At 39.2% G+C, this 27,268-nt stretch overlaps 1 protein-coding gene across 2 annotated transcripts in view; it reads left to right on the top strand.

Moving 5' to 3' along the window:
- Window positions 1-27,268, top strand: part of cacna1c (calcium channel, voltage-dependent, L type, alpha 1C subunit) — a 226,021-nt gene that overhangs the window by 176,155 nt on the left and 22,598 nt on the right. The window contains exons 16-37 of one of the 2 annotated variants that reach the window (XM_085251617.1): window positions 1,198-1,399; window positions 1,599-1,719; window positions 2,720-2,834; window positions 3,374-3,491; window positions 3,586-3,655; window positions 3,817-3,949; window positions 4,090-4,219; window positions 6,279-6,338; window positions 6,621-6,727; window positions 7,113-7,127; window positions 10,853-10,940; window positions 11,047-11,154; window positions 11,246-11,298; window positions 11,388-11,534; window positions 12,075-12,276; window positions 12,866-13,024; window positions 13,109-13,219; window positions 15,590-15,673; window positions 22,545-22,724; window positions 25,175-25,312; window positions 26,604-26,669; window positions 27,049-27,140. In XM_085251617.1, coding sequence (XP_085107743.1) covers window positions 1,198-1,399; window positions 1,599-1,719; window positions 2,720-2,834; window positions 3,374-3,491; window positions 3,586-3,655; window positions 3,817-3,949; window positions 4,090-4,219; window positions 6,279-6,338; window positions 6,621-6,727; window positions 7,113-7,127; window positions 10,853-10,940; window positions 11,047-11,154; window positions 11,246-11,298; window positions 11,388-11,534; window positions 12,075-12,276; window positions 12,866-13,024; window positions 13,109-13,219; window positions 15,590-15,673; window positions 22,545-22,724; window positions 25,175-25,312; window positions 26,604-26,669; window positions 27,049-27,140 — 2,499 coding nt within the window. The remainder of the gene's footprint in view (window positions 1-1,197; window positions 1,400-1,598; window positions 1,720-2,719; window positions 2,835-3,373; window positions 3,492-3,585; window positions 3,656-3,816; window positions 3,950-4,089; window positions 4,220-6,278; window positions 6,339-6,620; window positions 6,728-7,112; window positions 7,128-10,852; window positions 10,941-11,046; window positions 11,155-11,245; window positions 11,299-11,387; window positions 11,535-12,074; window positions 12,277-12,865; window positions 13,025-13,108; window positions 13,220-15,589; window positions 15,674-22,544; window positions 22,725-25,174; window positions 25,313-26,603; window positions 26,670-27,048; window positions 27,141-27,268) is intronic. The other variant, XM_085251618.1, reaches the window with a different exon arrangement.

The following is a 27,268-nucleotide window of genomic DNA, read 5'->3' as shown; positions in this document are numbered from 1 at the left end:
AATTCTTCAAAGCATAGATTCAGCGCTGTGCTGGAAACGTTCCTCAGAGATTTTGGTCCATGTTGACACGATAGCATTTGTCAGCTACACATCCCGTCCACCACATCCCAAACGAGCGCTATTGGATTGAGCTTTAGTGACTTTTGAGGCTAATAGAGTCCAGTTAACGTATTGTCAAGATTAGGAAAGCAGTGGGAAATGATTTGAGCTTTGTGACGTGGCGCCTTATCCTACTAGAAGCAGTCGTCAGAAGACACTGTGGTCATAAAGAGATGGACAGCAACAACAGCCAGGTATTGGACTGGATTCAAGGAAGGATGGATCTATGCTTTCATGTTGTTTATGCCAAATGCTGACTCGACCATCTGAATGTCGCACCATAAATCAAAGCTCATCAGACCAGGCTGACACCAACAACTATGCCACATTCAAAGTCACTTAAGTCACTGCATTAATCAGTTTAACAGGTGTACCAAATACAGTCCAGTGATTGTATATTGGCTTTTTAGACTTGTCAAGGTTTGGGAAGCATAGGGGTGAAGATCCAAATACAGGATTTCAGAAAGAAACCTTAATAACAAAGCAAAGTTTTCAATAGTAGCTTTCAATATATGTAAACAGGAGTAAAAATTAACAAGGTCTAAGAACAAAAAATCAGCACAACAAAACATGCAAAGGCTACACACAGAGAACACACTGTGACAAAGACTGGACTATTTATACACAAAGGGCTAATTAGGAAATGAATAACAGGAGGGTAAAACACCCACACACAGGTAAAGACAATGGCAGAAAGGCAGATTGGAAGAAAAACATACACAGGACGCACAAAAACACCCACTTGAAAACAGGGAGTAACCAAAACACTCACAGAGATACGACGGTCACATTAACATGAAGACAGAGACAAAGGAACTCTGGAGGGCAAACACATAAAACAGAAACACAGAACAGAGGGAAAAAAACAATAAAGGAAACACTGAAAAGTTCAATCCTACAACTGAAACACTAAATCATGAATCCAGGATGGCAAAACATAAACTTCTTAGCAGGAAACTCCGGCAGCACTGTTAAACTGAAACAGATACTATCAGACTCCCTTCTAGTCACTTCTAAACTATAAAGAAATCAAAACAGTCAACCTACCAAATATGTTATAACAAGACTACCATTTCAACTAAATTTCTCTTCCTTTAGATATTGGAACTCTTTGTCCAACCTGGTGGCATCCCTGCTGAACTCTGTCCGCTCCATCGCTTCCCTGCTGCTCCTGCTGTTCCTCTTCATCATCATCTTCTCCCTGCTGGGCATGCAGCTGTTTGGGGGAAAATTCAACTTTGACGAGACCAGACGAAGCACGTTTGACAACTTCCCCCAGTCTCTGCTCACTGTGTTTCAGGTAATCATGCTCCACTTTTTCTCGTGAAGTGTTTCCGGCCTCCATTGTCACCTTACCTTTGTCCTTGAATGATACAAAAAGTGTAAATTTTATAATGTTGCTTAATTAAATGTAATCTGTCACTATCACGAGGCTGAGGCTTCTTTTAAATGAAAATAAATTTTTATAAGATTTTGTTTACTGTCTTCTGTCTCTACAGATCCTGACCGGAGAGGACTGGAACTCTGTGATGTATGATGGTATCATGGCGTACGGTGGTCCAGCTTTTCCTGGCATGCTAGTTTGCATCTACTTCATCATCCTCTTCATCTGCGGAAACTGTATCCTACCACAACAGGAGGTCCCCATTGTCACAAAGCACTTGCTCATAGGGAATCTTTTGGTTGTTCTAGATTGTTGCAGAGTCTTTCTATTATAATGTCAGGTCCTTTTAGATGTTGGTGCTATGTAAATACAAATACATGGAATAGCTACACCAGTAACCCAGGACATGCGGGCGTGATGCTTATACATGTAGAATTTCAAAATAAAAACATGGTGAATCAGATCCAGTAACTGACAGTCAAATTTGTTTTCTGACAATCTTTAATCCTGTCATCAAATGGATACTGGTGTTGCTGATTGTGATTTGAATCACTGAGTCACATCGGATATCTAACCCCTTGTTAAGATGCAGTTGCAGGGGAAAAGAACACATTTTGCATGCAGATGCTTTCCCTAAAGCTAAAAGATTTTAGTGTGGGCCACTGAGCGTCTGTACTTAAAAGTACAGAGTAGTTAAAAATGTGTTTTTCAGATTAAATTGTTACTATTCATCAGCTTAGCCTGCTGAATCCAAAGCCAGTGCAGGATTAGTCATTTGGCTTTGGAGTCTGCATTCATTGGTTTTGAATGCTGTTTATCTGATCACTTCAACATAACAGTCTATGAACATTAACTGATATTTTTTTTTGATTTATTGATTAGCATTCAAATAAAGTGAATAAAGAAAAAAGATTACCACAAAGCAAGAAAGCACAAGACAAGGCTAATCAAAAGGTACTGGCTGAAGCATATGCTTATTACGCCAACCCTTTTAACAAAAGATGTTTTAGCATGCAGCTCCTGTACACAGGGCTCAAAGCAAAGAATAAAACAAAGCAAAAAACAAAACAAAAAACAAAACAAAACTCACTTTTTAACCCAAGCTTCAAGTGGTCATTACAGTAACTGTAGGTTTTGGCTTCCTTTTTTAGCCCCAGGGGTTGCCACCTGTTTATAGCCAGCTTTGTTTGTGATCTGATGGGTCAGCAACATCCTTAACATCACCCCTCTGAACAGATATCCTGCTGAATGTCTTCTTGGCCATTGCTGTAGACAATCTGGCAGACGCCGAGAGCCTGACATCAGCCCAGAAAGAGGAAGAGGAGGAGAAGGAGAGGAAAAAACTGGCCAGGTAAAGCAGAAAACTGAATGGAGGCAGTCAGACAAAAAATTGTAAAGGGATAGAGGGAGATGTTGAGACCCGGCCAATCCAAACAGCACCCAGGGAAAACATTAGCTTGCAGCATCTTGGATAGCCTATTATTTCTCAAGGTGAATAAGGATGCTGACACTAGAAGCTTGAATTAAACCACTAAAATTGCTTTTTCATACATAGAATACAAATATATTATTTGGCTTTTCTCTACAACAGTTTATTATTTTTTTCAGTGTCATTGCAAAGATTAATTCCCAGCAAAGATCAAAGTTGAGTTTAAAGTGCAGCTGAGAAAGAAAGTGTTCTTTAGCACAAATCATAAAAATGTATTCTGCTTAGTTGCAATCTGTATTAATCTATGGAAAAGGTGCAACAGAAAATTGTAATTTTCCTCACAGCTGAGAAAATACCCCCTATAATTACACGTCTTTATGTTGTCCCTCTGATGTTAATTTATGTATGGAGAAGGGAAGATGCTAGAGTTGAGGATCTTCTTGTTCTCTCTCCTTCTCCAGGCTTGGCAGTCCAGAGAAGCGTCATGAAAATGAGAAGCCGCCTCTGGAGGAAGAGAAGAAGGAGAAAATAGAGCTGAAGTCCATTACTTCTGATGGGGAGACCAACACTGCTACAAAGGTACATGGAGACACACAAAGACTCAGTGAGAATATGTGTGTGTGTTCAAAGGAGTGAGAAAAAATGAATGAAATCTCATACTTCTCCTTGTCAGATTAACATGGATGACTGCTGTGGGGATGAGAGCGAAGAGAAGAATCCATATCCCGCCAATGATTATATAGGTAACACACACCACAGCCATAAATATTATGTGTTCCTATAGGTATAAGGTAAGAGGTGGTTTCATTGAGAATTTTGTCTTTGTTATTATAAAAAACTTTGTTATTATAACATTATATTCCTTCTTTATCTTACTCTCCTCTTTCCCGTTCCTCCTAATCAGGAGATGAAGACGATGATGAGCCAGAGATGCCTGTGGGCCCGAGGCCACGGCCCCTCTCTGACATTCAGCTGAAGGAGAAGGCTGTCCCCATGCCTGAGGCCCGAGCTTTCTTTATCTTCAGCCACACCAACAAGTAATCTTCCTCTCCAACTTCATTTTCTCCGCCCAATATTTCAGTCAGCTTCTGCTGCATTCGTTTTGGCATCCTTTTCCTTTAAAGAGACTAGATGAAAACATTTTGCTTTCTTTCTCGCTTGAACTTTGTTTTTTTAGGTTCAGGGTTCTCTGCCATAAGGTCGTCAACCACAACATCTTCACCAACCTCATCCTCTTCTTCATCCTGCTCAGCAGCATCAGTCTAGCGGCAGAAGACCCTGTCAAAAATGACTCCTTCAGAAATAAGGTAGCATATAAGTGATATAACGCCCGTCTACTCGATTCGAGCGCATTCATAGACTGCTTTTATACTTAAGCACTTTTATCTAACATTCACACACACTCTCACACTTCAATTAATGAATCTGGGGCAAATCAGGGTTCAGTATCCACAGCAGTATTTCGGCAGTATATCTAACAACCTTATGATTACTGGACGACCAGCTCTACTGCCTGAGCCACAGCCACCTGTAAGCATAAAAAAAACCCCATATATAACAATATAAATAAAGTATATAAAGACATACAATGCCGGATGTACAGTAAGGCACAGTAGCCATAATTAGATGCCCACACGCACACTCATTCTGACCTAAATGGATTATAGCTATAGAGGAACCAAAGTTTATTGTGAGTGGCCCGTTACACTTAATGAGATTTCGTCTCGAGCACTGTAACTGTTACTAACTTCATGTTAAGAAGATATGAAACGCCTCTTAAGCTTTGCGCTCTTTTAAACTGTTTTATTAGCCAAAAAGAAAAATGAGTAGTTATTGTATCATTTTGTACACATACAGTGTGAAAATATATTTATGAGGGTGTTTTTTGTGTTTGTTTTGCTAAATGTCAACATTTAATCAAGAAATGAATGTATTTACTGTTTTAGTGTTTGCACAGTCTGTTTTGACAATGTGTAAGAAGTTGTGTCTTTTAATTCGTATGCAGCAGCGGAGACTTCGTGTTTAGCCTCAAGGCGAGCTGTGAAACCGCAACATTTTCAGTTACTTTGCAGTATACGAAGGATATATCTGCAATTGTACTCGCTGTGTGACATCAGCCCGTTGTTCGTAAATTAATGTGGTGTTTATGACTGTAATGGAGCTGTAGTCTAATGTAAACACCATGTGTGCTGCTGTATCTGTTTTTGTGCACAGTTTCCTGTCTCAGTCAGTGAGACGTATTCCTCAGAGGCCAATAAAGATCTGTTTTATTATATTTTCCCTTGCTTTGGTGTAGGATCCTATTATATATTCTATTAGTCTAAACCAATTAACCTTAGTCTGAAACAGTAATGAAATCAAAAAACCTGTTTTTCAGCTTTTCCAGCATTTCTATTTTAGTTCATTTGGACCTGAACATTATCATTATTTCAGTAAGTTGTGGAGTCATTTATGTTATGCTGCAGCTGACCGTAAGTCCTGCTTTATCCCAAAAAGAAGCACACATTCATTGCCAAGTTTTACCACACATTTTACCAAGTTTAGGGCTTCAAGAGTGCTTCTGCTAATGGGGCACAAATAGATTGTATATAGGCAGTGGACATCACCAACTGGTTTGTAGACTGATGTTCTGAAGCCTCTAGATGAGCATTTTGACTGTTTCTATCTTGTTTTTTTTTATCTTCTGTATAAAAATTTACTTCTATACAATGGATGAGCACAAGAGTTCGCCATCTTTTCAGGCCCAGTAGCTACTGCCATCGTTTATGTACAGACTATGAACCTAAAAAAAGTGCCTTCTAATGCTGTGTTTGGGTCGTGAGTGGCGCATCGGCTAGTCGTACATCTCTGGATTTTTGTAAATCGGATTGCGCCACAGCCACCGCAGCTGAGTTGAGCGGCCGTGTCGTTTTTTTAGAGGCATTTTAATAATATTCCAGCACAGGAGCTCAGACACATACAGATATACAGTTTGAAAACATCCGGTTTTGATTTCTTCTCCTCCTACATTAGTGCTTGTGTGGTGATACTGTCTGAGTGGCGACACCTATCCTTCAGAAGAATACCGCAGCACCTTCCTGCACTGTAACGGCAGGTGTAAATACGGGTTTCTGTTAAAATCACTTGCAGTGGTCAGCGAAGCGACCATTACAGCGTGTATACTGTGGCCTTAAGAGAGTCATGAGCATTTCTGAATTCATTCAGCTTTGCTTTGTGAAATGTTAAACAATCTTGGTTCATTAAGAACTTTGTCATGGCAAATGAAACAGTGTAACAACTTTGATCTCTGTTCATTCAGAAAGCCTTTGCGTGTCGGGCAGGGGTAGTCCAAGTCCAGTTAAAATACAGTGTTGTATTTATTTTCAGATCCTGGGCTATGCAGATCATGTGTTTACTGGACTCTTCACCATCGAGATCATTCTTAAGGTAGTATTTAATGTTTGTGATGCACACTAAAGCATTCATTCACTGTTCATTCAGTTTCTTTTTTTTTTCTTTGCTAAAATTAACATTTGGCTGTCAAATAATATTTAATCATTACAAGCTGGTTCATGTGCTTACCAAAAATTATTTACTGGATTTAGATGTATAGATAGGCAAACTGTAGATGTGGTAATATAGTGTTGTTTCTGGTAAGCTAGCATTAAACCCTTTTAAAATATTGCTGCTCGTGGTAAAAGGTAATAATCAGAACTTTGACCCCTGCAGATGACAGCCTATGGCGCCTTCCTCCACAAAGGTTCTTTCTGTAGAAACTATTTTAACATCCTGGACTTGGTGGTGGTCAGCGTGTCCCTCATCTCCTCTGGAATACAGTGAGTACAGTACGATGTTTTATGGTGCATGTGTTATACCTGATCCAGTCACGTTGTAAGCTTTTGTTCACCGATATTACTAACATTTTCCAAATATCATTAAACACGCATTTGTGTTATTGTCTCGTATATAATCACACAAATTGTGACTACTGCGTGAGACACAAATCAAGTGCCTAAGTCGGAAAAAAAAAACGTTAGCAAATTGCTCCGTGCTTTACACTTCTCTGTCTTCTCATAACAAGTTCACACTTCATTACTCCTAATCCGCTGTCTCTTTGTGATGTTTATTAAAATGTTCTCTTCTTCTTGCAGCAAATAACTCATTGAAATGCTGTGATGTTTAATATTCTATACTGCACTTTCTGTCTCTGATGCTTAATAGACTAGACTTCTCGACGTAAGTCCATATTAGTCCGTGTTATAACCCCTTTAACAGACCGTCACCTGAACCGTGTAAAGCTGTCACTTTTTTTGATTTGATATTCCTATAGTCTTGGAGAGTTTAGTCGAAGACTCACCCAAAGCAAGAACAAATAAAACCAAATCTGTCACTGAATGGTTTTGTCGAGTAGGATAACACTGAACTTGTAACGAATGAACACATGCGGTTCTTTTTGAGCCAGATCCACTGCAGAATGCATCTTTTGCAAGCAGCAACATAATTGGTTTCTACCCAGAAAAAGTGTTACATTGAGTAAATTATCCTGGGTCTTCCAATACTCTCGTCGCATTTCATATCCAATTGATGTTAATGAGTTTGTTCTTCTTTTTTTCACTTTTTGTCATGGATTTTGGGGGCAGGTCAAATTCAGTTCTCATATTTCTAGATAAATGCAACTCTCCTGGGTTATAGAAATGACGCCCTAATGCTAGAATCTAGTGGTTTTTGCCTGTTAAAGGTAGCGAGTGAGTGGGATTTTTCTTTATTTATCACAGTTAAAAGAACTGCAATGATGTTATGATCAACTAAACCACTTCTGTGATGTAGTTTTTTTATTTTTACTCCTACAAAATAAGAACCCATTTTAAGTATAGGCTAAGTTGTAGAGAAGCTGTGAAAAAACGCTCATAAAAAAGCATGTAAAAAAAACTACTGTATACACTACATATGACAGATTGCTTGTTTGTGTTGTCACCCCGAGTAAGCCTCATAATGTGACAGCATGAAATATGGCTTACATCAGCTAAGAAGACAGAACTATAGCAAAACAATACCTGATGACCTCATCTATTTTTGCTCTCTTATCGCTAGTCAGAGTCCTTTTCATCAGGTGGATGGCGTGCTTCATCCCTGTCATCAGACTCCGACAGTTAAAATATTGCCTTTTAACATAATTTGATGTTTCCACGAATAACCTAGCAGTTGGTTTGACTGTGATATGCGATCGATAACATCCTACTCCACACGAGCTACCTTTAAGTGCCTTTAACTTCCACATTTCTCTGTAAAAAGTTGCACAGCGGGTAATTTTTTTCTTTTGTTTCTCACTCTTTGTTTCAAAGTTAGCACAGAGTATTGTTTCCCTCCAAATCACAACTTTACCCATCAAGAAAGTCACTCCTTGAAATCTATTTATGTTGACATTTTGAAAACACCTTCTTTTCCTTGTACTTGTGTCACACAGTGGAAAGCGTTTTTGTATTTTTCCTTCATTTATCTGAAAAACTGGCTTTTTAAATAAAGGGAAGCGACTTTGACCAACTCAGCTCAAGTATAAATAATCACGCTGAGAGAGGCCCGGTTCAGATCAGAGAAGGACTAATGCTAAAGCTCTTTCCAGACAGTTACTGTACAACTCAAAATGTCATGGTATTAATTTTATTCTTTTTTTTCCTTTGTATGTAAATCACTTTCTTTTAAGCTCTACCTGAAAAAGGTCACACCATTTGACCTTTGGCTTGTAGTGACACTCTTTTACAGCACAGTAGTTTGCTTGTAAATGTCTGCCTGTGTCTTTATGTTGGCCCATCCGTGTTGTTTCATTATGTGTGTTTGTCCATATATTATATGTGTTTCATGTGCATTACTATGTAACGGATACACTGTTACTAATATCTGTTTTTGAGGAGCTACAGTTAGGTCCATAATTTGTCAGACAGTGACATAATTTTGGCACTTTTGCCTCTGTGAACCATTACAATGGATTTTAAATCAAACAATCAAGATGCAATTAAAGTGCAGACTTTCAGCTTTAATTTAAGGGTTTTTACAAAAATTTTGCATGAACGGTTCAGGAATTACAACAATTTTCATATACGCTCTCCTATTTTCAGATGCTCAAAAGCAATTGGACAATTGGTGGACTAACATTGATGGCCTGTTCCTTTCTTATTTCATGACACACCCAAACATAATATCTGAAGTGCAAAAAATGTTGCATTTTTAAATATGAGGCTCAAAGAGATGTCAGTGCAATTGAAGGAGGCCCTCATTAAAAACAAAATAAACTAAGGTAATAAACTTTTTCAAAAATCAGAGAGATAGGAGAAACACTGCGAAGGGCTGAAATACCACAAAAACAACTAAGGAACATGATGTATGATGATATTTCTTTAAGATTGATCTTTAAAAAGATATTTAAAAATGTGCTTTGTCATTTAATTGTCCAATTACTTTTGATTCTCTGAAAATGGTATCAAAAAATGGCTTTAATTACTGAAATGTTATTGCAAACTTTTGTAAAATCACCTTGAATTAAAGCTGAAAGGGGGAAATTTATTCACATCTTAATAGCTTGATTTAAATCCACTATGGTAGTTTAGAAAAAGTTTTAAAAAAAAAGTTGTGTCTTTGTCAGACAAATTATGGACGTGACTGTATGCTTTCTGCTTTTGAAAGTGACCCCTTGATAACTGATGCTAGAACTACTCGTAACATTAACGCCTCTGTCAGTGCGCCCCAGGGCAGCTGTGGCTACAATGTAGCTTGCCATCGCCAGTGTGTGAATGTGTGTGTGTGAATGGGTGAATGACTGAATGTAGTGTGAAGCGCTTTGGGGTCCTTAGGGACTAGAAAAGCGCTATACAAATGCAGGCCATTTACCATTTACCATTTAACAAAGTCTATTTGCTTTAAACTGTCTAAAAAAGTAAGTATGCTAAATAGTTTCTGTTTATAAAATAAATAACATTAACAACATTACAGCAACTAGCTAGGCATAGAGATTTATTTATTTAGTAACATAATACACGTTGGTCTTCTTGGGAAGAATGCTTTCACAGCTATGGGACGTTAGTTAAAATAATAATAACAGTAGTTTGGTGTAGATGATGAAATGCATGATGTTGAGTTCTGGGTTCTTGGGTTTTTGTTCCTGTTTTTCATGCTCACAGTACCCCCATTGTTTCTTTGAGTTCCTTTTTCGTGTCTGTGTTGGTGTCTTTGTTTTGTGTTCCCACTGTTTCTGTCACCTTGTTTAGTGTCATATCTCGGCGTTTTTTTCATTTTACTCTTCTACTTGGAAGGTTAGTCTTCTGTATCCAGTTTTACTTTCTATTTTTTTCCCTCATTGTTTTTACCTGTTGCTGACTGGTGCACCTCTCCCCTCTTCCTAGCTGTGTGCCATCATGTAATCAGTTCCCAGTGTATGTATACTCCGACCTTTCTGTTTGTCATGGCGTCTGTTTTCTTACCTTCTTGTGTTCCCATGGTGTTACATGTTTTTTCATCCTCCTTGTGTTCCTGTTTGGTCTTTTTTGTATTTTGTACAATTTTTCAGCAGCCAAATAAACTGCTCACTTTCAGTTACTTCTCCTGCCTTCGACTTCTGCCTCTCGGTGCTCTCCACTCTAAGCCGTGACAAAATTTCAGTTTTACATTTTATGTAAAAACAAATCAAGGCTGTGTTAAATTCCTTTTTGTATCTGTATCTGTTTTTTGTCATCTTTCTTAATTTCTTGTGAACTTTTATTTCAGTTGTCCATTGTATTTTGTCCATTTTTTGTCATTTCATTAGCTTTTCGTTGCATCAGCCTCCACAGTTTGTGTTTAAAAGTAAAGACTCTACTGAAAGCAGTTTATGGTGTGTGTTGTTCCAACATTACAAATATATTTTTTTAAGATGGTAAGATGTGGTCAATCAAATTGGCAGGTCAGTAGTTTAATCAAATGTGTGTCTACAGGTCCAGCGCAATTAATGTTGTAAAAATCCTGAGAGTTCTGCGCGTGCTTAGACCACTGAGGGCCATCAACAGAGCCAAAGGACTAAAGGTTGACATAGTCACGCATAAAAAATACACACAATGAACACTTGTCTGTCCTCTAAAAAAAGGCATAGACTTATCACTCACTCTTATATTTGGTGGGTTTTTTGCAGCATGTAGTGCAGTGCGTATTTGTGGCCATCAGGACTATTGGCAACATCGTCATCGTCACCACGTTACTCCAGTTCATGTTCGCCTGTATTGGAGTGCAACTCTTTAAGGTAAAAAAAGGGAATATGATCAGTTAGTTAATGTACTTTTTGAACCCTTTTTTTAAATTTTGACTAAGAAATTGTCTCGTGTTTCAATCAGGGCAAGTTCTTCTACTGTACCGACAACTCTAAGCAGACTCAGGCAGAGTGCAGGTAAGAGATCCCCCCTGCAGACGGCATCTTAATCTTTTTTCTTACAGTCTAACTACATTATGTGTGTGTATGTCTGTTTGCGTCCACAGAGGTTCTTTCATCACATATAAAGACGGGGATGTGGGGAAGCCTGACAAAGCCCCAAGAGTGTGGGAGAACAGTGACTTTAACTTTGATGATGTTCTACAAGGCATGATGGCACTGTTTGCCGTGTCTACCTTCGAGGGATGGCCAGGGTGTGTGTCTATATAACAACACAGTGCAGATGTTTTTTTATGTATATATATTACGATCCCTTTTTTTATGACCTCTGCCAATTTTGTGGTTTAAGTGAGTGTGTGCATGCCATTGTGTCTGAATTCAGATAAAACTTTGTAAGAGTGTAGAGTGGGGTCATTCTTACAATCCACATCCAAGGTCAACTCAGTAATTTATTGGTCCAAAATTGACAATAAGCCTTATAGCTGTGGTAAGTGTGGTTTCTATTGTCAACATAGAGATAGTACCGTATAAAGATTTAAAATATTATGTCACATTTGACCCCTGACCTCTTTTTCAAAATTCCGATTGATCTGAAGGTCAAAGTGATAATAATGACATGTAGAGGGTTTTCAGACTGACTAAACTGACTGTTTAAATACATAACAATTTGAATACATGCACAGTGTTCAAATATAATAGTTTTCTTTTGAACTTTGTGAAACTTCTTACTAAACAATGGAATAAATGCAATTTGTTTTTTAAATTCCAGATTTCATTTTCCGTCTCTTTGTCAGGTTACTGTACCGAGCCATTGACTCTCATGCTGAGGATGTGGGGCCCATTTACAACTACCGCGTGGTCATTTCCATCTTCTTTATCATCTACATCATCATCATTGCCTTCTTCATGATGAACATTTTCGTCGGTTTCGTCATCGTCACATTCCAGGAACAAGGGGAGCAAGAATATAAGAACTGCGAGCTGGACAAAAACCAGGTAGTGTTCGTGTATATTTTGTGTAAAGTTACTACTCGATAAAATTATTAGTACTTTTGGAGCTTTTTTGTTTTTGTTTGTATAGTGATAACTTTCTGACTTTAAATCTCGTAGTACAGCAGAGAGATTTTTTTAAAGGTACAGAGGAGTGATTCTACTGTTCTGACAGGAGCGGGAAAGTCATTGTGTCATTTAGGAGCCACAAGGGAGAAGGAATAAGAGCCAGGCAATGGGGGTTTGACACGGATGAATCTGAAGAGGCTGAACATGAGTTTTAGGGGCAGAACCACTTCAGGAGCCCAGCCAGGAGGAGCTGCAGCAGTTCAAAAAAGATGAGACTAAACCTTACAAAAGGAACGAGGCCAAGGGCCTGCGGCTGTGTTCTCTGACATGATCCATGTTTCAGAAAAAGCATGTAAATGCAGACAGAGGATAGAAGAGTAGTCTAGCTTTTTTAGCGTGCCAAAAGACTTTTCTACAGCTTTTCCTCCATGACTGTCTGGGAACAGGGTGACACACAGCTGAATACATCAGCAGACACATGTAAATGGCAAATGCTCACCTTTGTGTTTGTGTGTGTATGCCACAGCGTCAGTGCGTGGAGTACGCTCTAAAGGCTCGTCCGCTGCGTCGCTACATCCCCAAGAACCCTTACCAGTACAAGGTGTGGTATGTGGTCAACTCCACCTACTTTGAGTATTTGATGTTCACACTCATCCTTCTCAACACCATCTGTCTGGCCATGCAGGTGAGTAATGTGTGTGTACATTTAGAAAAAAAACTCCCATAGAACTAACATTGCGTAATGAGTTTGTGTTTTTTTTCCCTGCAGCATCATGGACAGACCAAAAATTTCAATGATGCCATGAACATCCTCAACATGCTCTTCACGGGACTTTTCACTGTTGAGATGATCCTTAAACTGATCGCCTTCAAACCCAGGGTATGTTCACTACTCAAACAGCAGGCTAGAATAACAGTGATACCTGTGTAGGACTACAGACTAGAGAAATGTGAAAAAGCACAGACAAAGAGACATTTTATAATGTAATGTTAGATGAAATTAGATAAACTCACAGCTCTATCTATCAGTGCTCATTGCAGCCCGGAAGAAAAAGAGTTTAATAGTTTTTTTTAAAGGCTTTTGAGTCACAGCGTTGCAGAAGACGGATTGTTGTGCTCTAAATTCATAATTCTTTTTCATTTCCTTCCTTACGATACGATGGATTTAAACCTTGATTAGAGGAAAGCGTTTATGTGCTTAATCCCATTGTTCCCTTGTTATCCTGCTGTTGTTGCCGTGCCCAATCTAAGAACTTCCTGGTGCTTCAGCTATTTAAACAGTAACAGATGGGCATGCTCCCTCTTATTACCGCAGGGTTAGTGGAGAATCTTGAACGCAATCAACAGCAATAACATAGTTTCATATTATACTTTACTCCTTTGACTACTGTTGCATTGTACTAATCAAAAGAACAAAGGTTTTCCAGTTATTACAAAAGTTAATTGAGCTCATTAATGAAGACCATCTACTATTTTGCACACAATGTTTTCCAACCACTAATTAAATTACAAGTCTTCTGTTGTTTTGTTTTGTTGTTTCTTCCAATAATCCTCTGCAAAGTTTGTGCTTTTTATTTAAATAGTTGCAAGATGGTTATCTTGTAATGACTTTTGAAATGCTACGGTTAGAACATTTTGTCTGAGTAACATAATGCATGCTCTGCAGTATTTTAGCCAACAGTGGATTTTGGAACAATGAATTTTAGGACTTGGGAATTTACATCGTGCTGTGCTGTGTTATGTATGTGAGGAAGATGAACTGCCAGATCATGAAGGCAGCGTTTCTCTTTTTAAAAAACATCAAAGTATCACCAGTTAAGTTGTGACTCTTTACGTATAAAATACTGACGAACTGATACTTGTTTTGCATCTTTCTTTCTTGTGTTTATTGTGGTGCAGCATGACAGCAGATTCCCAAGCCACAATGAACAGTGCTTAGGACATATGGTGTTGTGTATGCTTTTCCTTGCCTTGATAAACTTTTGCCTTAAACAGCCATCGCACAGGACAGAGGAGCTCACTAATGCTTTTGCTTCTCAGGTCTCACAGACGCAAGGAATTTGCTCCAGTAATGTTTGCCTCATTCTATTTAACCTCAATACTTTTTGATAGGTTGATCAATGGATGGGCAACAGTAACACTAACAAAGACTTTTACATGTTTTTACAGTTTTTCCCACTCTTTTATATTTTTAAGTCTTTAATGAATCACATAATCTAATTATTTATTTAGACAATGCTTATTTTGTCTAATCTCTCTATTTAATCAATTCATAAATGAGTATTTGGGTACTAATGCCAAACCCCCGTTTGACTAATATTTAACTCTCAGTTCTCATTATTATTCCTAAAACTGAAAGCAACTTCATTAAAACCACTGTTGCCAAGGATACCTTCTAATATCTGCACTGTGCAGACGAATTATGGCAGGAGGAGTTTTTTCCCCCCTTTTTTTCATGTTATCTCAGCTGCTGATGACAGATGAAGAAGCTTAAAATAGATCAGCAAGATTGATCTCCATTCCCCGTCAGTGTGTGTAGCCACCAATTTAGCAATTGGTGCAAACAGTTGCGTGATATTTGTCATGCATACCTTACGACTTAATGTTTTTGTTGAAAATATTGTAGCTAGTCGCTAGTTCCATTCCTGTAAAATATGCAAAACTATGACCGAGAACGATAAAAGTCAAAGTGGTCCAGATGTGTTTAAAAAAAAAGAATAATCACAGTGACGTATTAGACGACAGTGTATGCAGACGAAACTCCAAGGTTCATTAGTGTTCAAAGACGCAGCTCTTTGTAATTACACTATAAAAATAAATGTGAATAATACCATTCTGGCCTGAAGATATATAGATGTATTTTTGCATAAATACTGCCTTTGTACCAATGCTGATAAAGAATTGCCCACAATAAGTTAAGTAAACAAAGTCGGCTTTCAGTGTAATCACTGCCACAGCTTTGCTGAATAGCCCCGAGATGCATGTGGAAGATGTAAATAACCATTTAACCCACCATCCTTCGCAGAGCAGGAAATTCAGCTGCACTCGATGAACAGATAGCTCAGTGGAAACTTCTTATCCTTTCATGTGTTGGTTCATCAAGTGTAGCTGATTTTCTTTCTGTTTCCTCAATGTACTGTACAACCTCATACCACCTTGATAGGGGCTGCGAAGTGGCAGCAGATGTTGTTTTCCTTCTAACCTACCTTTCTTACCCTCCTCCTCCTCTTGCTCACCTCATCCTGTGTAGGGGTACTTTAGTGATCCCTGGAATGTGTTTGATTTCCTCATCGTAATTGGCAGCATAATAGACGTCATTCTCAGTGAAATCAACGTAAGTACGACGTCCCCCCCCTTCCCACTTCACTCTCCTTGTCTCTCCCTCTCTGTCTCATGTCCTCTCACTCTGTCTTACCTTCTGCTCTCCTTTCCTTTGTGGTTACTCTCTGTCATGCTGTCATTTCTCTTCATCTATCTTCTTTGTCAGCCTCCTCCTTCTCTTCTTCCTCCTCCTTCTCTTCCTTTCATTCTTAAAACCAAGATGGTCGCTGCCACGCACGGGACCCCCACTCCCCCCACCCACAGCCACAGAGGTTCCTGAGCGAGAACAAGCTTCTTCCTGGGTTTCACAAAAAGTCAAGGAAACAGAGGCAGGGTTTAGCTTTGAGCACAAAGGTTTCTGTCTTGCGTCCTCTTTCCTAACTCTTCACAGTATCTAAAATGTTGTTGGGTTTTTTGGTTTCTTTTCTTTTGTTTTTTTGGCCACACTGTGACACTCAGGTTTGATCCCCCTGACTAACTGAACTAACTCACTGACCAATCACAAACAGCCTTACGCAGCTTTTTCTCATTTTTTTTTAGTTGTGATTTTGTTGCATATTGTTCCTTACTGTTCCTGTTCCTGTTGACATTTCCTCTCATAGACAAGCATGACCGATCGCTGCTGCTCTACCTGTGCTGTCTATCTTCTTCAGACTGCCCCCTCTTTTCTTTTTTAGCCTTTTTTAAATTTTGTTGTTTCTTTCCCTTTCTACTCCTACTAAAAACTCCAGTGCTCATGTATGTAATGGTTTTTATCTTATTTTTTCTCCTCTCTCCTTTAATTTCCGTTCTTTCCATTTTTTTAAATGTCTTATGTTTTGTCCTTTTCTTTTGTTGTTTTCCTTTTCTGTCCATCCCTACACAGCATTATTTTGTTGATGCATGGAACACATTTGATGCCTTGATAGTTGTGGGTAGCATTGTTGACATAGCGATCACTGAGGTTAACGTAAGTAGTCCAAACTCCCTCCCTCCCTTCCTGCCTGCCTGCTCTGCCATTCCCACACACACAAACAGACCGAGCGCTGATACCCATCTCGCATGCTTTCAAATGATTAGGAAAACTGCAGCTGCACAATATTTTAACCTAAGAGATGGCTGAGTAAGTCTGGCAGATAAAACAGCCATATGGGGCCCAATCAAACTGGAAACTACTGGCTTCTGAAGGGTTTTTGTAGTTTTTGAGCTTTGTTTTGTTCCCATATCTGATTATCTTTGGACGTGGTAAGGTATCGCGTCCTTTAATTTTGTTTTGGTTTTTTTTCTTTTTGTGTAAGAAAATGCCTCCTTCCCAAGCAATCCTAATCACTTTTTTACTATTAGAAGCAGTGTGAAAATGCCAAATTTTCAGTGCGGCTTTTAACATTTGAAGCTGCTTGAGATATGTTTTCACGCCTCGGTCTGCTTAGTATCAGTAGCATCAGAGACTATTGCATTTGTCAATAGAACCGATTGCATTTCCTCAGCACTTGGTTTGATTACACATTGGTTTTATTTGGTCTTTCATCACTGCCTTAGGGGATACATTCCCCTGGCATGATGGACACTGTATAGCATGACAGATACAACAGTGGTATATCCAGGCCTGTTACTGTATCCAATTTATCTTATGCAGAAATTATATTCTGAATAAAGGAACAAATGCAGATTCTCATATTATAACAACAGTGTTTTGAGGGTAAGAAGAAAAGCGCTCTGAGTTTATATATAGCGAGAAAAACTTAAGGTAGCTATGAGAAACATACACGAGTTGCATTTTCTTTTGTCCAACAGTAGCAATGTGGAGACATGGGGAACAATTTGATCCATAAATGGATTTACTCGGGACCCATGAAATTTATGTAAATGTATGTATGAATTCATTTATCATCGACGTGGAGGCCCTATGGTCAGTGGTGGGGCTGAATAAGAATGAATATCCCAAACACAAGTCAAATGTTGAGTGTCTATTGTATTTACACTTCAGGGACAGTTAGTGTTTAATTCATGTGGTACTGAAAGTGCTCTTTGGCAGGAGTAGAGTTTAAGAACTGCACAGTCCTTTTCATTTATCCTTAGAGGAAAGTGCATTTGTACTAATGATCGGCCTCACCGAAGACCTTAATGTTACTTCGACATTTCTTCTACCTGCCCATCATTAAAGTTGCTTTTATGGTTTCCCTTCGATCTGAAAAGCTTTGCATCTTTTGTAAAACAAAAAACAAAACACGAGAACAAGTGTAATTCTCTATACACTTATGGTTAAAAAAAAAAGAAGTTCACCCTCTGTCAATTCTAAAATACATCAAGACATTTTTTTTTTTTAAATTATCTAGTCCTTAACAATTCTTAAAATTAGGTCTTACTTATTTAACAAAAATTGAGCCAAAATCCAGAAGCAGTGTGTCAAACATTGAGGACTTTGACTGGGCCATTGCAACACCTTGATTCTTTTCTTTTTTTAGCCTTTATGTTGTAGATTTGCTGCTGTGCCTCGGATCATTAACCTGTTACATGACCCAATTCAGCCAAACCTTAGCTGTCAGACCGATCGCCTCACGTTTGACCCTTGTATGCTTTGGTATTCAAAGGAGTTGATGGTCTATCAAAACAAGCTCAAATCACTGTTGGAGTGGTTGGTATGAGGTGTTTGTGCTGTGATTGGTTTTCTCCAAATGTTGTGCTGTGCATTATGGCCAAAGGACATTATTCCAGAAGTCTTGTGGTTTGTTCAGATGCAATTTTGCAAACCTAAGCTGTAGTGGCATAGTTACACATTCTTTTTCTACTTGTACTGTCATGAACTTTATCACTTAATAACTAACTGAGGCCTGTAGAGCATGAGATGTAGCTTTTTCCAGGATTTTTTTTTGCAGTGTCCCTTAGCATTGTATGGTTTGACTTAGAGATAAATTTCCTGCACATGGCTTCTGGATTTTGACTTATTTTTTGTTAAATTAATAACACAGTATAATATGTTTAGTTTTGTTGTTTATCTGAGGCTGTATTGAGAGCATTTTAAGACCTCCTAAGGACTAAATCAAGGACATAGCACCTTCAAGAATCAGTACTTTTACCCTAACTTAGAGAAGTAAGTGTTTAATATTAGTATAATGTTGATGGAGTTCTGACTACATGTTTGAGTCAAAGTTGAGGGTTAGCATAACTTGAAAAGGAAAATAAAGACACCAGGAGAGAAGAGCTGGCCCAGTTGTGGTGAAGGGTTAAAAAGAAAGTAGCCACCCATCTCTTTTTTTGATTTCAGTCACAAAACATAGTGGTGCTGGTGTTCTCTACAGTGATCTTGGAAAGAGCTAGGTGTAGCCAGTCTTTTTGGTAAGCATAGCTTGGCTGTCCCTCAGCTAGAAAGAACAAGGTCCTTCAAAGTCAGTCATTAGTCTTCTAATCTAACATAATAAAGAGCACTAAAAGACTTTTATTTAGGAGGTCACAATAAATACAGCCTTTTTCTGTTTAAGATTGGGGATCCACATATTACCAGCTTAAAAATTCCAACTGGTTTGAAAACATGAAGCAGGAAGAGAGCATGCATAGATGTAGATCAGTACTTTATTTCATATGCAGCTTTTCCTCCTCAGATAGCACCGGTGAGGCATACAAATACAGTACAGTTACTGTATTCCAGGCATGTATGAGCTAAGCGCTTGTATTCATGCCATGAGGAAGGCATTTGTCCCCATGAGAGGCTGACAAAGCTGCTTATCGTTGCTTGGGTATGCTTAGATATGTTCTTTATTTCGTTTTTCTATTTAGTTATTAGAACAATTTGCTGTCAAGGGACTCAATAAAGGATCATAAAGTATCTTCAATAATGTATCTGATCTTGAAGCTCCTGTTTAGAAAGGCACAAATGTCAATTTAAATAAACAGGTTGAATAACCACCTTAAGACTGAGGTGTGTTGGGCCAGAGATATCCACTTTTGTCATCTATACAAGCCGCTGATGTTGCACTTAGCACTTTGGTTTGGAGATTGCCTTTGATTTGAGTGAGTTGGTTAATTGAGAGATTGATTGATTTGGTTAATTGGTTTGCAATTCCTTCTGAATGATTCATCATATTGTTTTCTAACCTCTAACCTAAAGGCATGCCCCAAGTTTGTTTGTTTTTTTCCTCCTCTTCATTTTCTCCTCTGGTAGTTTTTAATAATTTGGGCGATGCGCTGCCCAAGCTACCTTTTCTGTCTTTATCTCCTGTAGTTTTTTTCTTTTCCGGTGTCTTTTTTTTAAGAAACCCTCCGCACTCTGAGAACTCTTGACCGTTTTTGAACTGGGGCCCTGTCACATAGACATTTAAAATCTTAGCCTGCGACTGCATCAGCCACGAAAGCACAAGTGAATGTATTTAACAGCCGCCATCTCCTTAGTCGCATCTCTCAAATGTACACGAGTGTACAGTGGAGTGCAGTAACAGGCTGGCGTTTAAAACCTTATCACTTTGCCTGTAGTAAATATTTAAAACATCCAATCTAAATGCACCCACTTCGCCGCTCCTTTGGGTGCCTGGTTGACTTAGATTAGCCGCATATCTTCCGGTCATTAAAACCGAATATCCCCTTAATCCTGGATCTCTAATTCTCCCCAGAAACCTGCGGGTGCTTCTTAAACCTTGTATGGTTTCTTTTACGTTTTGGTTTTGGTTTGAGTAGCAGTAGTTTGAACAGATCAGTAGTGGTTTGCTCTGAGCGGTGTCTTGCGGACAATGCCAGTATGGACTGCATCTCTTTCTCTATCTTCGGAATGCCTCTTCTTCTCCTCTCCATCCTCCTCCTCCTTCTCTTTTTCTGAGCCTTTTCAATGCACTGAACTCTTCTTTTATGGATGTTTATCTCTCTCTTTTTCTCTGTCTTTTCTTTGACGTTTGATTGCGGTGCAGCTTGCTCACATAAAATGAAAGCTGGGTAACATGGGTCTCTCGTGTGTTTCATATGCCCTACGAGGTCCACAATTATCCGCTCTATATGTAAACATGTGTTTTAAAATATACATAAATATGACAAATGAAACAAAAATATGTTCGAGCTTCTGTAACGTAAATTAACGGGTAAGAATAATCCCATGACACACATGTTACCCATTAAACTGACTGAACTGATGAAATTTTTTGCTTGAAAAAATTGCCGTGCAATGTGAGTGAACAACTCGGATCCATTTTAAATGTGCTCACATCTGCACTGTAGTTCAGCCTATATATTGTGTATATATTATAATTTGACTGTTTGATTATTTTTTTAGGACTAAATTTGTGTTTTGCTAAAAGTATATTTTATTTGAGGATCTTCCAGGGCCAAAAATTCAGTGTAGTATCAATATTTTACTTTTGATCTGTTTTAAAAGAAGATAAATGAAGGATATTTTAAGTTTAATTGGATTCTGTGTCAAAGCTTTGATTTCAATTTGAAATGAAAGCACATTGCAAACAATGGCCCTTAATCATAATCCTCAGAAAAACACTCAAACATGCCTTTAGTTTGTTACTTAGTCCACACTTAATATAAATCAGGTTATCTTCCTCCCCTATACCCTTCCGTCCTTCCTTCCTGCAGATCCTTCCTTTATCCCTCCCTCCTTCCTACAGACATATAGTCATATTCTCTCTTCAGGCTTGCTATGCCTGATCTCCTTTTTTATGTGAAGAGATTATTACTTTTGTTTTTCTATTATTTACGTTTTCTATTTAGAGAAGTGGTGCATCGTAAAGACTTTTTACTCTGTGTACATCGTTAGTATGTGTGTGTGTTATCACAAAGGCGTGTAGATGGCCCTGTTGAAATCCCATAAAATCCCTCATCCTTCCTTCCTTGTTTTCTTCCTCTTTTAATTTGTTTTCCAACTCTCTAAAATAATTTCCCTGCATGTCTTCCGTCCCTTCTTCTACTCTTCCTTTTCTTTCCCAATTTTCTCCTTAATTTCCTTCCTATTGTGTCTCTTAAACACCCTCTTTCTCTCTTCCTTTAAACTCACCCGCTCAGACCTTTTTGATTTTGAAAACAAGGACAGGAAGTAATGATGCGTTTATTTTGTGAGGGGTATTTCAACACGGCCATTTCTAACGCAGAGTGACGCGCTTCCGAGTCATAGATTGAACTGTTAGTTAATCTATCACTCCCAGCAGTCTGAAATGTTGCAGTGCCGGGGAAAACCAGTGGGTGGCTCCCTACAGCACAAGGTTTGTGTGCTCGTTAGTACATGCAGACACACACAAGCTCTAATTTCCACAGTCTAGCATCGTCTTTGCAGTTAGTGGAACTTACAGAGTTTTATATGTTATCTTACCAGCATCTTAACTGTGGATGCTTCCTTCAAAGTAAAACTTCCAAAAAAAGCTTAATTTCACATGAATTGTGACTATTCTCTGGTGAAAGATGCACCTGATTAATGTAGGTAAATTTGGTTAAATGTAGATTCACTTAAATTATCCCCGATCATATACACATATAAGCTTTCGCACATAGACACACACTCTACGACAACTCTCACCCCCTGTGTTGCAGCTCCTGAGCGTTATTCATTTTTTTTGTCCCTCAAGGACAGAAATTTCCCACCATCTCTCATCACTACATGTTTCAGTCTTCTAGTATCTCTGATAAGAAGTGATTCAGCCTGATCTGGCCCTCGCAGAGGATAGGTCACTCTCTAGATGCAGTAATATCACACAAATATCTCCCTCTAATATCTGGCTCTGATGAGATTATATTTATTCACCACCATATGAGTCTCGATCAGAGATTGAACTCTGTCAGTTTGTGATTTATTATTTTTTTCGTTTTCAAAAAAACAAACAAACAAAACACACAGACACACACATAAACACACTTGCACCGTGACACAAACACACACACCAAGGCGCTACTCTGGTGCTGATGTTTGTTGCCTTTCCTTAAAGCCGGCTGACTCCTCCTCGTCCTCGTCCTCTTCGTCCTCCTCTTCCTCCTCTTCCTCCTCTCACCCCCCTGTGGTAAGGCCAATGGTACGCTCCGACGGTAACCTCGCCCGCCGCCCTACCTCCTCCATCATCCCTTCATCCCTCCATCATTCCATCCCTCCCTCTGCTATGCCATCCACGGTATGATCTTCTCGTCCACCCTGTCATCTCCCCCTCTGTCGCTCATGCTGTTAACTTCTGCAGCATGCCGAGATATATATCGCTGTTGTTTGTGCTTTGTTAAATGTATATATATGTGTAGTCCTATATGGTGAAGGACACTGTACGTTATGCAGGCCTAGTATCACTGGAGTCTTGTGACTTTCCTTGGTGGCTGTCATTCTTGCCATGGCGCAAGCTGCCCCCACTTCCTCCCCATGGCTTGCAAGTTGCCCTCTGTATGGAAGTGGTATCTTTCGCGCTTCGTCATCAGTACGAGCCATCATGGTCACGCTGTCTCTCTTTTTCTCACTCTTCTCCACTGATCTATCTGTCTGTATCTGTCTCTTTGTCTGTATCTGTCTGTCTGTTTACGAATCAGTCTTGTGATTTGTCTCTGAATATTTCCAACAATTCCTTATCTTTAGTGTCTGTCTTTGGCTCTCTTTCTCTCTCTGTTACACTTACTGTCACTGTACTTCTTCTGCTCACTCCCCACCCCCACCCCCACTCTTTCAATGGTGCAATGGTGCCCACTGTGGTCCAATTGTGGTATTTACATGCAGTACAGAATTGTGATTTTCCACTCCTCAGAAGGATGTGCCACTTTTAGCATATCTGGCAGTGGAGTTTGGGATAATGCATGTTATCGGTTACTTGTCAACAAGCTTTTATCCCAGAATTACATAAAAATAGAAGTGACTAGTCATTTTTCCAAACTTTGATTTATTTGCAACACAAAGCAAGTGACTAGTGCAAATAATGAATGCAAATCAGATCAGTAATATGTTGAAAAGTAACGCACCGTGCAACATCTGTTATCCCAAACTGCAGCAGGATGTGTGGAGAATGGCAAGTTCTTTGTGGGAGCACACTGTGTGTTCTTTGTGGGATTAACATAAAGAATTAATGGCTTCTTGGAAAAATACAAGTGGCAAAGCAGATTCAGAGGTCAGAGAGGCTGATGCCGTGTTTCTTTGGGTCACATTTCATTGTTACAGTGACGAAAGATGTAGCACAGCTCTCCTCTGGTTACACGTTGCGTGTAGTCAGGTTTGTTTTGTGCATACTGGCCAGTCAGATAATGGTGAACTGGAGATTTTCTCCTTAATTTTGCATAACTAGTTTTGTCATTAGGATTGCTAATGAGCCGATATCCTTGCTTTCACCCGATTCAGCTGTCATTTGTGGTGTAAATTGTGGATATTTATTCCTTAGCTTGGCCGTTAGCTGCTGTGTTGTGTGCATCGTGCTGTACAAAAACTCTGATGTTGCCTTTGTTTTTCTGCCTTTTTGTCCTGGAGAACGAGCAGGAACAGCATAAATAAATAAATCTGTATTAGAATAGCACTCTGCTAGATGGCTGAATATTTTATCGCAGACTTATTTCCTGTGGATGACAGAAACCTTAGCTAACCTTACCTAATAAAGCAGCAAAAATTCAAATAATTGAATGCGTAAATGTCTGGAGATGCAAAATACTAGAGGCTCTGTAAATAAAAAGAGACCTAGAAGATCACAGTACACAGATGGTGTAGATATGGAGATTTACCACACAGGTAAATAGTGTTTCTACATGGCTGTCACTGCACTGGGCAGTAATAACTTTATCCTCTGGAATATCATCCTTGGATTTTCTTTCTCCAGGTGGCCAGTTTATCTGTGACAAACAATTAGCCTGTCTGCATGATTTATTGAAACAGGAATCAGCCCACAGGCTCGGATTTTTGTATTGTATCTACTGTGAGTTGTTAACAGTGATTTATGAGAGTGCTTACCTCCATCGATGGAAGACTCTCTGTCCCAGTCTCAGATGTTAGATTTTTAGTCTATAGCAGTGCAGAATAAATGCAGAAGATTTACTTCAGAGGTCCCAAAAGTGTTTAAAAGCCTGTTTGTCAAATGTCAGCGCATGGCTAGATTTACCTGTAATTGGACGCTTTCTTTGTTGTGATTATGGTGGCGGTGTGGTGAGGTCAAAGAAACAGCGTTAAGGTGTATCAGATGCTTGTAAACATGAATGAAGCGGATTCAATCAGAAATGTCAAGGGATTTTTCCATGAAGTCATACACGTAAGCATGACTGCCCGATTCTCTCCCAGATCTCTTGTGTCAGTTGATTTTGATGGGATTTTGTAGGACGCAAGTTTCCATTTATTAACTCTGTATGTGTGTGTGTGTGTGTGTGTGTGTGCGTATGTGTGTGCCTTTTATTCATATTAACACTCATATGTGTGGGTGGAAATATGGATACAAATGTTACTTGTATGTCTGTGTGCATATGCATGTTTTCATGATCATTTATGCGCGTGCGTGTGTATATGTGTGTGTGCGTGTGCGTTTGCTTCATTTCCCTATCTATCTGCATGTGTTCCCATGCGTCCTGTGTTTTTTTTTCTAACAAAAAAAAAAACACCAAACCCCACCAAAAGGGACTGCAGAACTCTGAAGAGAACGCCAGGATCTCCATCACCTTCTTCCGGCTGTTCCGCGTGATGAGGCTGGTGAAGCTGCTGTCTCGCGGGGAAGGGATTCGGACCCTGCTGTGGACCTTCATCAAATCCTTCCAAGTGAGGGGAGAACCGGACACAACATGCTAGAATAGGGGGGTTGGGTTTACACAGGGAGAAGTGGCTCTCTTTGTCCTTCCTTTCAGAGCTCTATTTGCTTTCACTTAAGTTCTGTTTTTTAAGAGATTTTACAAGACATTTTAATTTTAACCACACATTTAAAGTCTGTAAATTAAATTTAAAAATTATTTTCAGTTCTGAGATGCATGCAGCTATAAATGCCCTTGTTCTTGTGTAAATCCAGCCTGGTAGAGTCTCACAAGCTACCTTTCCTTGCCTCGCCTTGTCCCTCCTCATCCCCACCTCTTACTTGCGTAGAAGGTCAGGTAGATGCTATTTAAAAAAAAAAAAGAGGGATGGTGTGAGGTAATGGAGAGGATGTTTGGGAGTCTAACTACAGAAGCAGATTATGAAGTTTGAAAACAGGAAAAAAAATCCATACCTTAACGAGAAATCTTTTCTTCGTCTTTCCACTTCTCCTCTTTTCTTTCTTCTTCTTCTTCTTCTTCTTCTTCTTCTTCTTCTATTTATTACCGTCAAACACCCTGCGCCCTACTACTAACCCCTAAGAGCTCACCATTCCCCGTAGGCGAGTTAAGCCGTAGACAAGTTTTGTTTAACGAAGCACTCCACCAAAAAAGTGAAATCATTTGATAGAGAGTTGTGGGGACATTAAAATCATCTGTTCTCTCTCTTGCGTTAGCTGAGACGGGCCACTTCATGTTGTACTACTGCTGCCTGTTTGAACCACAGGCTTAAAAATCAGCAGTGGTTGTGAATATCATTTTGAGCTATGCATTAATATTTTGTGCGCTTATAGAATTTATTTAATTTATGAGCAGGCTTTAACTTTTTCATTTATTCATCATGACTTGGCCCTGCCCTTCTATACACAGGAGTAATATTAGCCAGGAGCACAGTCCTGCACTTTTGCTAATGCGTCTTAATATAGAAAAACAATGTTCTGCCCTTGTTTGGTGCATGTGCTGTATGTTGGGACTGATCTCCTGGCTAAGTCCAGAGAACAGATTGTATTTTGCTGAGGTTTTTCACTCTGAAGTCAGATGATTTGTCCTGGATTGTTTTTGGTGTTGTGCCACACAAGACTGCAGATCCATTCACTTTCACAAGTTTGAAAAAAGAAAAAAAAAAAAAAGAAAAGAAAAAAATAGATTGTGACTTTGAAGATTAATTGGACGAGTGAGATTTGAATGAAAATGAATGGACTCCAGCTCTGGTGTAGGATAAGCCTGCAGAAAACTTGCCACTGATGCATCTCTCCTCTCTTCAGGCTCTGCCCTACGTAGCTCTGCTTATAGTGATGCTGTTCTTCATATACGCCGTCATTGGCATGCAGGTAAGCTGTCAGGTTGTTATCCCCTTGTTTCCCTCCCACTGTTATCTTCTCTCACCTTCTCTCCTTTAGCAAGCCTCCGTCCTGTGTCTGTCCCCCTGGAGTCTTGTCACTCAGAGTTCCTGTTTGGTCAAGTTGTTATTTTGCTCTCCCATTATCTTCCTCTCTCTGTTGCTCTTTAGTTACTGTTTGTCTTTGTCTCTCTGCTTCCTCTCTGTTTCACCTGGAAGCTGTTGTATTGTTTGTTTCACTGACGATGAGTAGGAGACACTTTGGTTTGATTTGCTGGGGGATGTCTGGCCACTAAATGTGACCGACTTTCACTTGTCAATGCTGACATCATATGCTGTGTGCTGTGACTACACCCTCCCCTCCTATACAGATGTTTGGTAAGATAGCTCTGCGGGACCACATGCAAATCAACAGGAACAACAATTTCCAGACATTCCCTCAGGCGGTGCTACTGCTCTTCAGGTAAGGGTGATTAATTTGGGCATTTGCTCTTTTTTACTCCCTCATCGTCTTTGTTATTCCACTTTTCTCCTAATCTGTATACTTTGTTTGTGTAACTGCTCTGGCATTAAAAACTGCCAAATCAAACA

This window comes from Mchenga conophoros, linkage group LG17, assembly GCF_057382185.1.
Source record: "Mchenga conophoros isolate Kocher_MC1m ecotype Shallow Benthic linkage group LG17, M_conophoros_male_GT1.1, whole genome shotgun sequence".
Lineage (NCBI taxonomy): Eukaryota > Metazoa > Chordata > Actinopteri > Cichliformes > Cichlidae > Mchenga > Mchenga conophoros.
Note: the sequence above shows the minus strand (reverse complement) of the source record. Positions and strands in the feature narration are given on the sequence as shown.